At 42.3% G+C, this 14,876-nt stretch overlaps 1 protein-coding gene across 4 annotated transcripts in view; it reads right to left on the bottom strand.

Annotated features, from left to right (window-relative positions):
• ADCY3 (adenylate cyclase 3) overlaps nucleotides 1-14,876 on the bottom strand; it is a 97,710-nt gene that overhangs the window by 26,165 nt on the left and 56,669 nt on the right. For all 4 annotated transcript variants that reach the window (XM_081326994.1, XM_081326993.1, XM_081326992.1 and 1 more), the window contains 6 exons: nucleotides 13,340-13,467; nucleotides 11,863-12,021; nucleotides 7,942-8,104; nucleotides 7,468-7,587; nucleotides 1,583-1,725; nucleotides 489-650 (listed from right to left, as the gene is read on the bottom strand). In XM_081326994.1, the coding sequence (XP_081183120.1) occupies nucleotides 489-650; nucleotides 1,583-1,725; nucleotides 7,468-7,587; nucleotides 7,942-8,104; nucleotides 11,863-12,021; nucleotides 13,340-13,467 (875 nt within the window). The remainder of the gene's footprint in view (nucleotides 1-488; nucleotides 651-1,582; nucleotides 1,726-7,467; nucleotides 7,588-7,941; nucleotides 8,105-11,862; nucleotides 12,022-13,339; nucleotides 13,468-14,876) is intronic.

The following is a 14,876-nucleotide window of genomic DNA, read 5'->3' as shown; positions in this document are numbered from 1 at the left end:
ACAATCGTTCATTTAGCAACTGTTCGAAGTTACATCAGTGCTAAAAGATATGATCCTCAGTCATATAATCATGATCTGGGCACTTGTGTAGTTGGTTCACATGGTGTGGTAGGATGGAGGGTTTGTTGTCACTGTGTGTTGGGGGGAGAGAGCACGGGGGGGGAGGCTCAGCTAATCTCAATGTACACATGTTGTACTTTGACAATAAAGGTTTATTTATTTATTTATTTATTTACTTGGCAACTGGCTCACATTTACAATGGTTGCAGCATCCCAGGATTACGTGATCACCATTTGCAACCTTCCCAACCACTTTCTGACAAGCCAAATCAACCACAGCAAAAAAGATTGTAAAATTGGGTGTAGTGACTCAATGCCTCACATTAATGAATATTCCAGTCCCAATTGTGATCGTAAGTCAAGGACTACCTGTATTCTAACAACCCTGTTTGAAAAGGGCACAGCTTCACAGATCTAGCTGTACTAACCGTGGATCAATGAAGATCTCCACCATAGCAGTAAAGAACAGGACCACACATGAACAGCTGAAGGCAGCCCCGCTCTGCTTCTCCTTTTCCACAGAGTAACGTGTCTCCATCTCAGGATCAATGAAACGCATGGATAGGCGATAGGTGGACCTGCCTTTTAGCCTGTCAGATATTTAGAACATGTCAGATTGTTAGGATCCTCATCTGGGACATATGGGATTTTTAGAATACTAGTAAAATGGTAGTCCAATGTTACTGAGACTTCAACAAAATCACTGTGCCTTTAATTGCCTACCACTGGGAGGAAATATTCTGCTTGTGGACTTCCAAGGGAATTTTACTTAGCCTTAGGAGAATGCTGGATTAGAAGGGTCTTTGTTCTGATCTGGCACGGATCTCAGCAAATAAAAAGCTGCCTCATTCCAGATGAGAATGGCCCATCTATCTCAGTTCTGACATTATGTCTTTGAGGCCTCAGGAAGAAAGCAGCCGTGCCAGATCCCTGTTACTTCTTGTGAGGCTTGCTATGTCCCTAAGAAATTCTTTAAAATCCCCCTAGAATGTTATTTAAGTCTTGATTTTATTTTGAAAAACCACCTTATCAGCTTAAATCATGATTGCAAAGTCAGCTGGCTATGCTGAGGATGGCTTGTTCTTCAGTTTTATACAAGTGTATGAGGACTAAAATAATGGCACATTCTATTAAATGCTGTGTGCAAAGCTTTTTTTTTTTAAGTTATATTGCAGAGACTGAGACCAGTTGATGGAAATATTTTTTCAACTAAATGAATTAGCCCAGTTTATGATAAACACACAAACGTAAATAAAGAGAATTTGTAGCTTGAAATGTAAGATAGAGGAAAAGTAGAAAGTAAATACAGTAAGTCCCCAAAATATTGTTTCCCACAATAAAAAATAGCAACCAAAGTAAGACAAGGACCTGAATCAAGGTGAAAATCTGAAACCAAAACAGCTGTGGATATTTGCTGAGAGTAAGTGCAATATTCAAACTGGTAGAGGAAGAGAGAAAAAAAACATTGGAATGGAGCAAAAAGCACACACGTAGCTCCAAGGTGGAAGGGAAAGAGACCTACGCCTGCACAGATTCCCTCTCCAGCAAGGCCTCATTAAGCAACTTATTGAGCTCCTGCTCGTTTTCTGAGGCATCCACCACTCTCTCGGCCAAGTCACGTAAGCGAAGACGCCTTCGAGGGTTGGGAAAGGACGGATGCGCTACCTAGACAGAAAAGAAGGCAAACAAAAAGTTGTGTTTTACTTTCTCCTGAAATTTAATTAAACAAGATCTTGTTTTTTTTTTTAAAAAAGCACAAATTTTATTTATTTGTTAAATTTATTTGTCACCCATCTTGCAGTTCAAGGTGAGTCTTTTATACCAAGTGGGCTGATAGTTGGTTCTCTGCTACCTCACCTGCTTCTCCACTCGCACCTCTTCCCAAAGAGGCTCTCTTCCTGCCCAGCTTAACTTCATCACTGTTTTTGACCACTTTTTTTTTAAAAAAAACACCTGTTTACCATACAATTTAAACATACAATTTCCCATTTAATTTTTAAATTAAAATAACTCTTTTAAAAAAAACAAGGAACAAAGAAGGGAATGATAGTTATGTTGCCACACATGGATGACACACCAGCGACATAGGCAAAAGATCTACAAAAAAGAATTGTCTAATGTGTTATGTTGAAATAGTCAGCTGAAATTAACAGTTGGAAATATTGCTTGCATTTCTGAACTTTCTGCTCAGATTTGGACACTTGAATGCCGCTCACTTGCCCTCGTTGCTATTTTTTACCTGTCTTACTATTACTTTTATTGCAGTTGTAGCAGGAGCATATACTTCTCCTGAATGCTTAATTTGACATATTCTCCCTTATGTGTCACTTTGTCATGAAACCATGTTGCAATTTTATACATACACACTACACGCACCCTTTTTTTCTGTGCAGTGTGCAAAGAAAACATCTTTGCAATGTTTTCTGATTTTGAAGGAGGTGTCACTCAAGTTTAAAAAAATGTATTAAACTAATAAATAAATAAATATGAAAAACATTAAATACAGTACTGTGGTTACTGAAACCAGAAACAGCTGATTTGCGGCTGGAAACAGCCTGCAGCAGCGGCGGAAAAAGTCTCTCATTTCAGGCAGCCATCGGAGGAAATAGTAAATCAAATCTTCGTTCATTTAATGACCCATTTGATTCAATTAATGAGTTTGATTTTAAAATGTTGTAGTATTGAGTCTGATTCATTTGACGATTACGAGCCTAATGGGCAGGCTCTATTAGGCTCACACCTCGGGGACTACCTGTAACTCCATTCAAAGCTGCTGTTCAAAAGGCAACAGTTGTCTTTCGAACAGCATCTTTAGGGCAATCATGAGCAGCATGACTGAGAATCCCCATCAATATCAACTCCACTACAAAATCAAAAAGTACAGCAATAAAGAAAAGGGAAGGGGACTGGAAATCATATTACAAATAAAATATTTTTAAAACTTTTACCATATAATTGCAGAGTCATCTTTGTCCCAAAGACTAATTAAAGGTTAGCAAGCAATACACATCAGCAATACTGCAGCAAATCAAAAATAGATTTCTTCTGCCAATTATATAAACTAACCCCTTTAGCCAATCTAAGCCCTCTAATCCACAGTTCTATTACTTGATAGATTCCAATCCTGGAAATATACTGAATAAAATCATATACATCCTTAACATACGGCAGTTGACCCAGAGTCATCTTAACATCCTGTTAATATTACCCAAAAGGAAACAAAACTAGGACAAGTTCAAACAAGTACCGTATATACTTGAGTATAAGCCGACTCGAGTATAAGCCGAGACCCCCAATTTCACCCCCAAAAACTGGAAAAAGTTATTGACTCGAGTATAAGCCGATCCGCCGTTCTGCAAGCCTCTGCCGCCAGCAGAGGCTCGATCCGCCATTTTGCAAGCCTGAATACACAGGAATACCCTGTGTGGCCGCGGCTCGTCGGCAGGTCTCCGTTCCTCCTGCCGACCTTTGGGGAGGTTTGGGCGCCTCCCCAAACGTCGGCAGGTCTCCGTTCCTCCTGCCGACCTTTGGGGAGGTTTGGGCGCCTCCCCAAACCTCCCCAAACCTCGGCAGGTCTCCGTTCCTCCTGCCGACCTTTGGGGAGGTTTGGGCGCCTCCCCAAACCTCCCCAAACCTCGGCAGGTCTCCGTTCCTCCTGCCGACCTTTGGGGAGGTTTGGGCGCCTCCCCAAACCTCGGCAGGTCTCCGTTCCTCCTGCCGACCTTTGGGGAGGTTTGGGCGCCTCCCCAAACCTCTGCAGGTCTCCGTTCCTCCGCGCAGACCTGCCGACCTTTGGGGAGGTTTGGGCGCCTCCCCAAACCTCGGCAGGTCTCCGTTCCTCCTGCCGACCTTTGGGGAGGTTTGGGCGCCTCCCCAAACCTCCCCAAACCTCGGCAGGTCTCCGTTCCTCCTGCCGACCTTTGGGGAGGTTTGGGTGCCTCCCCAAACCTCCCCAAACCTCGGCAGGTCTCCGTTCCTCCTGCCGACCTTTGGGGAGGTTTGGGCGCCTCCCCAAACCTCCCCAAACCTCGGCAGGTCTCCGTTCCTCCTGCCGACCTTTGGGGAGGTTTGGGCGCCTCCCCAAACCTCGGCAGGTCTCCGTTCCTCCTGCCGACCTTTGGGGAGGTTTGGGCGCCTCCCCAAACCTCGGCAGGTCTCCGTTCCTCCTGCCGACCTTTGGGGAGGTTTGGGCGCCTCCCCAAACCTCCCCAAACCTCGGCAGGTCTCCGTTCCTCCTGCCGACCTTTGGGGAGGTTTGGGCGCCTCCCCAAACCTCCCCAAACCTCGGCAGGTCTCCGTTCCTCCTGCCGACCTTTGGGGAGGTTTGGGCGCCTCCCCAAACCTCCCCAAACCTCTGCAGGTCTCCGTTCCTCCGCGCAGACCTGCCGACCTTTGGGGAGGTTTGGGCGCCTCCCCAAACCTCCCCAAACCTCGGCAGGTCTCCGTTCCTCCTGCCGACCTTTGGGGAGGTTTGGGCGCCTCCCCAAACGTCCCCAAACCTCGGCAGGTCTCCGTTCCTCCTGCCGACCTTTGGGGAGGTTTGGGCGCCTCCCCAAACCTCCCCAAACCTCGGCAGGTCTCCGTTCCTCCTGCCGACCTTTGGGGAGGTTTGGGCGCCTCCCCAAACCTCCCCAAACCTCGGCAGGTCTCCGTTCTTCCTGCCGACCTTTGGGGAGGTTTGGGCGCCTCCCCAAACCTCGGCAGGTCTCCGTTCCTCCGCGCAGACCTGCCGACCTTTGGGGAGGTTTGGGCGCCTCCCCAAACCTCCCCAAACCTCGGCAGGTCTCCGTTCCTGTTTGGGGAGGTTTGGGCGCCTCCCCAAACCTCCCCAAACCTCGGCAGGTCTCCGTTCCTCCGCGCAGACCTGCCGACGTTTGGGGAGGTTTGGGGAGGCGCCCAAACCTCCCCAAAGGTCGGCAGGAAGAACGGAGACCTGCCGAGGTTTGGGGAGGTTTGGGGAGGCGCCCAAACCTCCCCAAAGGTCGGCAGGAGGAACGGAGACCTGCCGAGGTTTGGGGACGTTTGGGGAGGCGCCCAAACCTCCCCAAAGGTCGGCAGGTCTGCGCGGAGGAACGGAGACCTGCCGAGGTTTGGGGAGGTTTGGGGAGGCGCCCAAACCTCCCCAAACAGGAACGGAGACCTGCCGAGGTTTGGGGACGTTTGGGGAGGCGCCCAAACCTCCCCAAAGGTCGGCAGGTCTGCGCGGAGGAACGGAGACCTGCCGAGGTTTGGGGAGGTTTGGGGAGGCGCCCAAACCTCCCCAAACAGGAACGGAGACCTGCCGAGGTTTGGGGAGGTTTGGGGAGGCGCCCAAACCTCCCCAAACGTCGGCAGGTCTGTGCGGAGGAACGGAGACCTGCCGAGGTTTGGGGAGGTTTGGTGAGGCGCCCAAACCTCCCCAAACAGGAACGGAGACCTGCCGAGGTTTGGGGACGTTTGGGGAGGCGCCCAAACCTCCCCAAAGGTCGGCAGGTCTGCGCGGAGGAACGGAGACCTGCCGAGGTTTGGGGAGGCGCCCAAACCTCCCCAAACAGGAACGGAGACCTGCCGAGGTTTGGGGAGGTTTGGGGAGGCGCCCAAACCTCCCCAAACGTCGGCAGGTCTGCGCGGAGGAACGGAGACCTGCCGAGGTTTGGGGAGGTTTGGGGAGGCGCCCAAACCTCCCCAAACAGGAACGGAGACCTGCCGAGGTTTGGGGAGGTTTGGGGAGGCGCCCAAACCTCCCCAAAGGTCGGCAGGAAGAACGGAGACCTGCCGAGGTTTGGGGAGGTTTGGGGAGGCGCCCAAACCTCCCCAAACAGGAACGGAGACCTGCCGAGGTTTGGGGAGGTTTGGGGAGGCGCCCAAACCTCCCCAAACGTCGGCAGGTCTGCGCGGAGGAACGGAGACCTGCCGAGGTTTGGGGAGGCGCCCAAACCTCCCCAAAGGTCGGCAGGAGGAACGGAGACCTGCCGAGGTTTGGGGAGGTTTGGGGAGGCGCCCAAACCTCCCCAAAGGTCGGCAGGAGGAACGGAGACCTGCCGAGGTTTGGGGAGGTTTGGGGAGGCGCCCAAACCTCCCCAAAGGTCGGCAGGAGGAACGGAGACCTGCCGAGGTTTGGGGAGGTTTGGGGAGGCGCCCAAACCTCCCCAAAGGTCGGCAGGTCTGCGCGGAGGAACGGAGACCTGCCGAGGTTTGGGGAGGCGCCCAAACCTCCCCAAACGTCGGCAAGTCTCCGTTCCTCCGCGCCCTGCCTGCCTGCTTCTTTCCGCTGCGGAAAGAAGCAGGCAGGCAAGGCGCGGAGTTTGGGGAGGTGCGCGCGCACCTCCCCAAACCTCCCCAAACTTCGGCAGGTCTCGGACGGCGGTGGCTTGGGAGAGGTGCGGGCGATCCCGGAAGCACCAAAGCCTCGGCCGCGCACAAGTCCTCGGTAAGTTTTTTTGTTGACTGGAGTATAAGCCGAAGTGGAATTTTTCAGCCCAAAAAGTGGGCTGAAAAATTCGGCTTATACTCAAGTATATACGGTAAGTTAAAGTATCAACTGTATAATATCTGAAATAGCAGGGAAATAGTATGCAACTTATATTAAGGCTTCAAGTATACACTAAGCAAACTTAGTGCTTAGTATATACTTGCTTGATCACTTAGCAAGTATAGACTGGAGTGTGTAGCAGTTGTACACTGGATTACACTTATTTTAAGAACACAGGGAACTAATTCCATGGTATTAAAGGCAAACCGCTGTTGATATAACTCACCTGTAAAGCACATTCTCTGCATGCAAATAGTTTTTTACTATTCCCTAACGCAGGAGTCTCCAACATTGGGAACTTTAAGACTTGTGGACTTCAACTCCCAGAATTCTGGGAGTTGAAGTCCACAAGTCTTAAAGTTCCCAAGGTTGCAGACCCCTGCCCTAGCAGAAGTGTAACAGAAGGCACAAATCAACAAGCCTGACTGAACTTTATACCAATCCTCATCAGAGGCATAAAGATAGGCAAGTACTTATTAGAGGGCTTCTTTACACAGAACTCTCTCATATTTGGAACTTTGCTACAAAACTAACCTGATATTCAAAGTATTTTGTTTCTCCTCCCTCCCTCACAACCTGCACCCATGTAAAAAGTTTTTTTTTAATTGCCTAATGCTGGATTTACTGCTCTTACGCTTCCTGTTAGTTTTATTACCTGGTTAAGGTCAACTGGTTATTGATTCCATTTTAAACATTTTATTTTTCAAAAGCATTTTAAAATGTACATTACTCTAGAAGGACTTTAGCAACGATTCTTTTTCTACCCACAAAAAACTCCAATCTATGCATATATGCAAATGTACATGGTTTTTATATTTTACACGTAAGCAGTTTCTCTTGGAACACGTTTCAATGAAGCATGTATTTATCTTTCTCTATCCATTCTGCCCCTTTACCCTAGTATCCGATTCTTCTGCCTCATCTGGAGTTGTGCAGGTTGTATTAATGCTCCCATTGCATTCTTTGGTGTTGATCAATTGAGGCGAGTTCCCATGAGAGGATGAGACAGATAACTTCTGTAACATGAAACAGAAAAAGAAAGAGAACAATGGGTATAGGACTAGGTTAAGTGTCCAAAAGGCATTACACCTCTTGTCACAATTTCCTTCTCTAAATGCAGAGAAGTCCCAGTCAAAATAATTTTTGTTTTAGAAAGAAAAACATACAAATGCTTAGAATAGCTAATAACAGCAGTAGTATCAAGGTAATCAATCTGAAATAAAATCAAGCATCAATCTGACCTAGTATCACAATAAAGAAGCTGAAAGGAAAAAGATAGATGAGAACATGTTCTTCCCCTTTCTCTGATCCTAACAAAGCTGATATATAATTCCATTCTTTTCAAAGGACCTAGTGAAAGGAATACTCACCACCCCATTGATCCCATTCTTGAGTGGCTTCTTCGGCACTAGTATGAGGTAGGTGGTGATCCCCTTTTCCTTTAGGTATTCACACCGTGACCCACCATCTCCTGGTTCCACCTCAAATTCACCTTTTAAACAGTTCATGGTGCTCTGAGAAATGTGCACACGCCTAAAAGGATCACAGAAAATGCAGTCAGCCTTAATAAAGGAGAAAATGTGAGAGCTGTTAAAGAAAAAGACCAGAACTTTAAGGACTTTCAGAATTTACACAAATAGAATATATCACTGTCCTGAAATAAACAGAAAGTATTTTTCAGTATAACATCCCTGATAAATTTTTATTTATTTTATTTATTTTACCTATACTAGTAAACTTAAAGAAAAAGTAAAAGTGCAAGGAAAAAGGGGAAAAGTAAGAATATAATAAAGAGAAAAGAAATACGTAAAGAAATTGCTTCCAAATTTCATCACAAGTAACAAATTTCATCACCTCCAGAGTTACAAACAATTATCTATTCATCCATTATCCTATCACATATCTATAGAGAAGTCCATAAAACACAATATTTTCAATTTTGGTGTCAGCAGGAAGTCCCTAAAAGGCTGCCAGTAGTAACAACATATCTTGTTTTTAACCTTGATCAAGTATACAACTATATATTCTTTCCTTTTACTTCTAATAGTCTCAATAATATGACCTCCGTTCATTCCGCCGGGGCCTGAAGACCTGGCTCTTTGAGCTCTCTGGCCCAGGCTGAGGATTAATTTATTTTAACTGGGTTTTATTTGCACAGGGTTAAGTTTAATCTTTTTTAAACTGGTTTTAACTTTTGTATTGTGGTTTTTAATTCCCTGTAAACCGCCCTGAGTCCTCAGGGAAAGGGCGGTATATAAATGTAATAAAATAAATAAATAAATAAAATAAATATTTAGTTGACTCAAATATTTTCATAGGATTTGATTTCTCTTCACTTCTTCTTTATCTATCAGTCCTTCTAGGTAAACCAGACAGGAAAACATGACAAGATGAACTAATTCTACTTTACTGTAAAGCTACATTAACAGAATCCTCCATTTATGAAAGTACAAACTTTCCACTGTCACTTTTAACTGCTTCATCCATTAAGGTGGGTTTCATAAGTCTATTTTTTCTGACCATGAAGTTCCTGCCTCTCTTCTCTGACTGTTTCCTAGGCAGTATGTCTTCCCCTCATGTAATGTGTGAATCATCCACACATTTCATTACATTTTCCCATCACACAGAGTTTTTCAGGTTTTTAATAAATCTCTTTTATAAATCTCATAAGAAAAAAATTATCCAGGTGACTTTCTTGGTTTTCATTTATATTTCTGTTTTGATTTTTAAAGCATTAACAGGGTGGGGTTTTTTGTATATTTAGTGAGACATTCTTTTCCAAGTTATTTTTCAGTACCATCTCTATTTTGTCAGATAAATTTGTTCCACTTCTATCATTTCTTCAGTAACATCTTTTCGAACAAAGAGTCAAACATCATGACTGACATTGTTGATACTATAACCACTAATTTCTGGCTCCATTCTTCAAAATTCTCCTTTAACATTTTCAATGGTTACAAGATTTTACATTATTTTGTAGGTCCAGTTAACTAACACAGAATGTGAGCTTGTATTTTTTTTCCTCTCAGCCCAGAGTCTTGGCCTCTTTAGTATCCAATTTTTAATAATAAAATTACCTATCTTTGTTACATCTTGCAATAACCAAATCAGATCTATTTCCCACAAGAAGCTGTTTGTTCTTTATAATTCATTCCAAAGATATTATAATAAAACTTTCTATATTCCAAATTTATCTGCACCTTTAATCCATTTATAACTTTGTAAGATCGAAATCTTAGCTTAAATTTACTTAAATTCTTTAAATTCTTAAGCTTTTATTTTTTTCATTAAGGATTGAAGAAAAATTCACCCAGTATTTTCAAACTTGACATTCTGAAGGTCTCTAAGCTTAACAGTAGTTAATAAGTAAATAAGCAATTTCTGAAAGTGATTAGAAAGTAAAATTAGCAAACTTAGGATTCTTTAAAAGGTGCTTGACAATGGTTGCAAGCAAGATGGCTATTCCTGACATTCACGCTGGTGGGAGACTGCTGACCTGTGGTCTCCTGGCAGGGAGCAGCCATCCAGAGCAAATATGGGCAATCTTCCATCATCACTTTATCCGGAGAAGTTCCAAGGAACCTGTCTACTCACCAGTTCCTTAGTCTTTGCTACAGTTATCAGTTCAGCTTTCGCAGAGGCAACTTCAGTCCATCATTCCTTTCCCCAAAACCCACAATAATATATTATCAAGTACTATCTTTCCCATGTTTTAGGATACCATTTTCAAAATAAGCGACAACTGGATTTTGCCCAAGTGGACATAAATATTAAGGTAAAGGTAAAGGTTACCCCGCACATGTGTGCTAGTCGTTTCCGACTCTAGGGGCCGGTGCTCATCTCCGTTTCAAAGCCGAAGAGCCAGCGCTTGTCCGAGGACATCTCTGTGGTCATGTGGCCGGCATGACTAGACGCCAAAGGCGCACGGAACGCTGTTACCTTCCCACCGGAGTGGTCCCTATTTTTCTACTTGCATTTTTACGTGCTTTCGAACTGCTAGGTTGGCAGAAGCTGGGACGAGTAACAGGCGCTCACTCTGTTATGTGGCACTCGGGATTCGACCCACCAAACTGCTGACCTTCTGATCGACAAGCTCAGCGTCCTAACCCACAGTTTCACAAACTAGAAACTCCTCACTATCTGCACTACTGGAATGTGAAGGAAACCAAAGGTAGGTGGTGTTGCTTTTCACTTGTTGTACTGGCGCTTTGGAATAGTTTCCTAACCAAGATCAGACCAACCCCTTCCTTAATGGCTTTCAGAAAGATGTTAAAAAGTGAGTTGTTCCAGGAAATATTCTAGTTAAGTTCATGAACTCTATTAACTTGTTTCTTAATTTTATTTTTGTAAGTTTTATCTGGTTTTGATTTTTATGTTTGTTTTATATTTTGTTTATGTTGTTATTTTAGAGCTGGGCTTTGGTTGTGCTTGTGGCTTATCGGCGCATATGTGACTAAACTGAACTGTAGAATATTTATTGTTAGTAGGGAACGTGCATGCAGTATGAGTATAATTAAGTTTAGTTTATAACTCACTTTCTCCCCATTTTAAACAGCATAAATGAATGCATGTAATCTCTGTAATATTAAAGCAAAAAAACAAAAAAGAACCTTTGCCGAAAGGGCATAGGCAATCTCCTAAATCCAGTTAGATTGAATAGGATCAACTCCTTCAAGGTATTATATATTCAAGACTGTAATCAGAAAGGACTCTGGAAGCAGGCATTTTGAATCATTGCCTCCACCTTGGCATTCTCTACCCCACAGAGGTCCCATCTGCTCCTTCTCTCCTAGTTTTCAGAAGGGAGTTCCTCCGAGGATAAGATGAAGCCATGTTGTGAGCAAAGGCTGGAATTTGGTGGAAACATGACCTTGTACATTTTCTGCTTATTTTTATTGGTTTTTGTCAATTTTGCTTTTATAAGGGGTTCATTTACTATTTTTCAGAGGGTTGTTTTTACCAGGTTGTTTGAAACTCCAAGAATAGATAGCATATAAATGCAATGTAATGCAATGCATAATATGTGTTTATACATTTCTAAGTGATCCTAAAGCATATCCTAAGAACAGGTACCTTGTTTTTACTGCAGAACAGTGAGTCTAGCTGCTAGTTAAAAATAAATATTGCCTTAAATCAGGATAGTGTTTTCAACAGAAGATCTGGTTTTGAATTTTTAAAGTTTGCAGTATTAACTTGCCTTCTAAACACAAGTTAGAACTGTATGATTCTTTGTAATACATTTATAACAATAGTCCTGGGGGGGGGGAAATAGTCCCTAGGAAGGCACTTACCCAGGGATGCCACCTGCTTCCATCTTGTTAGCTACAGTTACATCTGTGGACCATACATCATACTGCCAACGTTTCTGCCCTAGGACTCCACCAAGGACAGCACCACTGTGCACCCCCACACGCATGTCGACATCTGTTTTGGTCTTCTCTCTTACATAGCTTTAGAGGAATAAATTAATAATAAGCAATATTTATCTCAAAAGAATGGTTATTTCCTGTACTTGGAAAGCTTTGCTATGGCTGCTTTTATTGTGTATAGAGCTTCATTGCTGCTAAGGGTGGCAGGAAGGAAAAGAAAATAAACAAGTAATATGAGGTTGTTATAATTGTTTAGGTTCCATTAAGGGAGCACAAACTTCCCCAATACTGTAATCTCCAGATGTGGGTAGACCACAGGGCCCCTAAATCTCAGCCATCATGAACAAATTTAGGTTTTGAAGAGGATTTGAATAGAGGAATAGGCAAACTAGTAAAAATTAATTCTAGATGCAAGATATGACTTTTTAGATAGCACCAGGGGAACAAAGCTATAACTCAGTAATAGAGCTATTTCATTACAGCGCAAGGGTCCCCTGTGAAGCCTTGGCCATTTAGGTAGAGCTGGAAAAACTAGGGGCAACAAAAAGTGATAAGCTCTATCACTGTCAACCATCCTGGTTTAGAGCGCTGAGAGAACATAGTTTTGTTTATTCTTATGAAATCTGAACTTGTGCCAGATTCCAAAGATTGCCTAATAATCCAGCTCTGCTTTCCTCTTCTCTTTTATTTCTATAACTTGTTTCTATAATGGAGTTGCAAAACTAATTTCAGTGTTGCTATTCCTGTAATTTTCCATAAACACGTATTTTCAAGGCCAACATTTTCCATTCCTAAGACTTTTCTAAGAATGGAATTTTGTTTTACAGAAGAGACAAAATTAGCTGGAAAAATATTGTTTAGTTATCTTAATGAGTGGGAAAAAGACCAGGAGACATTTTTTTCCTGAATCTCCAGCTGGAGAAGATAAGCTAAGATGAAAATTTATAGTTTAGAAGCAGCCACACTGAGGGGAAGATTTCTACATAGTTAACTTTTGGGTGAAATATATAGAAGGATATATACATGTAGTCAGGAAATAATGATATAATAAATATTACTGTCTTTAATTATGGTAGGACAACAGAGAGAAGGGAAAAAGTTCTGTAAGCAAATGGAGAATCTTGCAGTAAGGCCTATTTATGTATTTCTTAAATTTATTTGTCACCCATCTCATTCCTGCAACTCTATGACTTTAATAAGTTACCTAGGGCAAATATGGCCCTCATATCTGTAATTCAATAACATTCTTATAAAACAATATAGTTCACAAAAAATATTCCTGGGCAACTTGATAAACCACGAGGTTTTCATGTGGGAAAAGAGAAAAACATGAATAATAAGAAAAGACAACAACCCAAACCAAAAACAGCATGTAAATTTGTGAAGTGTGAATGCTTACGAAATAGCTTCCACCATAGCAAGACCCATCATGATTGAGCAAACAGCATGGTCCTCACGATAGTCTGGCAATCCACAGATACAGTAGTAGCAGTCACCCAGAATCTTGATCCGCAGTTGATGGTGTCTCTGTAAGAATGCCATGTAAAAAACAACAACAACAAAGTAAATGTTTAGGATTTTCAGGTGTCAGAAACCTGCATTTTACTTTTAAACCTATTGTTGAATCATGGAAAAGGCTGCCATGGCTTCCCTGCCTCGTTCATCCTCTAACCCACAATCCTTTCCAATTATGGTGTACCACACTAACAACCCTAGCTGATAATATATGACTCCAATTACATGTGATTCCTTTTCAGAACCTTAATGCAAAAGAAGAAGAAAAAGGCAAACAATACTTTAATCTGCCTCCAGAAGTATGCTGTACTTTTGAAGTTATTACAAATAAAAATCCATTCTATTCTTCATGGCTCAAGCACTATCTCAGGTTCTGAGTATGATAGCACAAGAAATTTTCAGATACATTAGAATATATTCATAGCATATAACATGAATGGTCAGGGAATTTAAAATTAAATCATATAGCAAGATTAAAAAACTGAGTGCTCAGATAATTCTTTCTGACAATTCCTTACAGCATTTGTGTGTTTTTCCTGGATCACATCATTATGCCCTCTTGTGGCAGCATGATCCCAAGAAAATATCTGATTTAAGAAGTTGCCAACAGAAGTTAAGCAGCTTTTACTTTCTGGCAAAAGTAAATACTCAAACATCTTCCGGAATGTGCTTCCACCTTCATAGTTCTCAAAACAGTCCCCAAAATCTTAATATACTATATTTACTTCCTAAACATTTTTTAACATTGTACAAAAAACAACAGTGGGAAGATACAGGGGGAATTACATATGTAACATGCTGTCATCTGAAATCTCTATAACATTTCATGAAGATAGATTGATTTGATAATAAAATCTTCACTCAGAATCACCCTTTGTAATTCTTTTACAAGTTAACCTACAATAATTTACATATTGCTGAAACATTCACTTCTAGTAAATAGGAGAATAATTTTGGCAAAATCCAAATTGGATAAGATGGCTCCACATTTGTGATAAAAGAATTTGGAGGCTTTGTTTCTTACATTTTCTGAAATGAAATCTCATAATTAATTAATTATCACTATTTAATTAAATAACACTATAATATATGCTAAAGTAGTTTTCAGTTTGTTTACTCTTTAGCATATTTAATCTAAGAAGTTTCTCAAGATAATAAAATAATTAATTATAGGTGATAGCAATAATACCTTGCAAAATTATTTAATTAATTTGACAAGCAAACATCTCCAAAACAAATCTGGCTGCTAATACAAAATAGTTATCATGACTCGAATAAAAAATTAAAGTAATGTGCAATAGATCTAAAGTAATTTCTGAAATAATTCTTAGTCCAGTGCTCATTATAGTAACCTCCATAAACACATGTACAGGTAGTCCAATACAACAGTTCATTTAATGACTGTTTGAAGTTACAATGGC

The sequence above is a fragment of the Vipera berus genome (genome assembly GCF_964194415.1).
Source record: "Vipera berus genome assembly, chromosome: 1".
NCBI classification, from domain to species: Eukaryota; Metazoa; Chordata; class Lepidosauria; order Squamata; family Viperidae; genus Vipera; species Vipera berus.
Note: the sequence above shows the minus strand (reverse complement) of the source record. Positions and strands in the feature narration are given on the sequence as shown.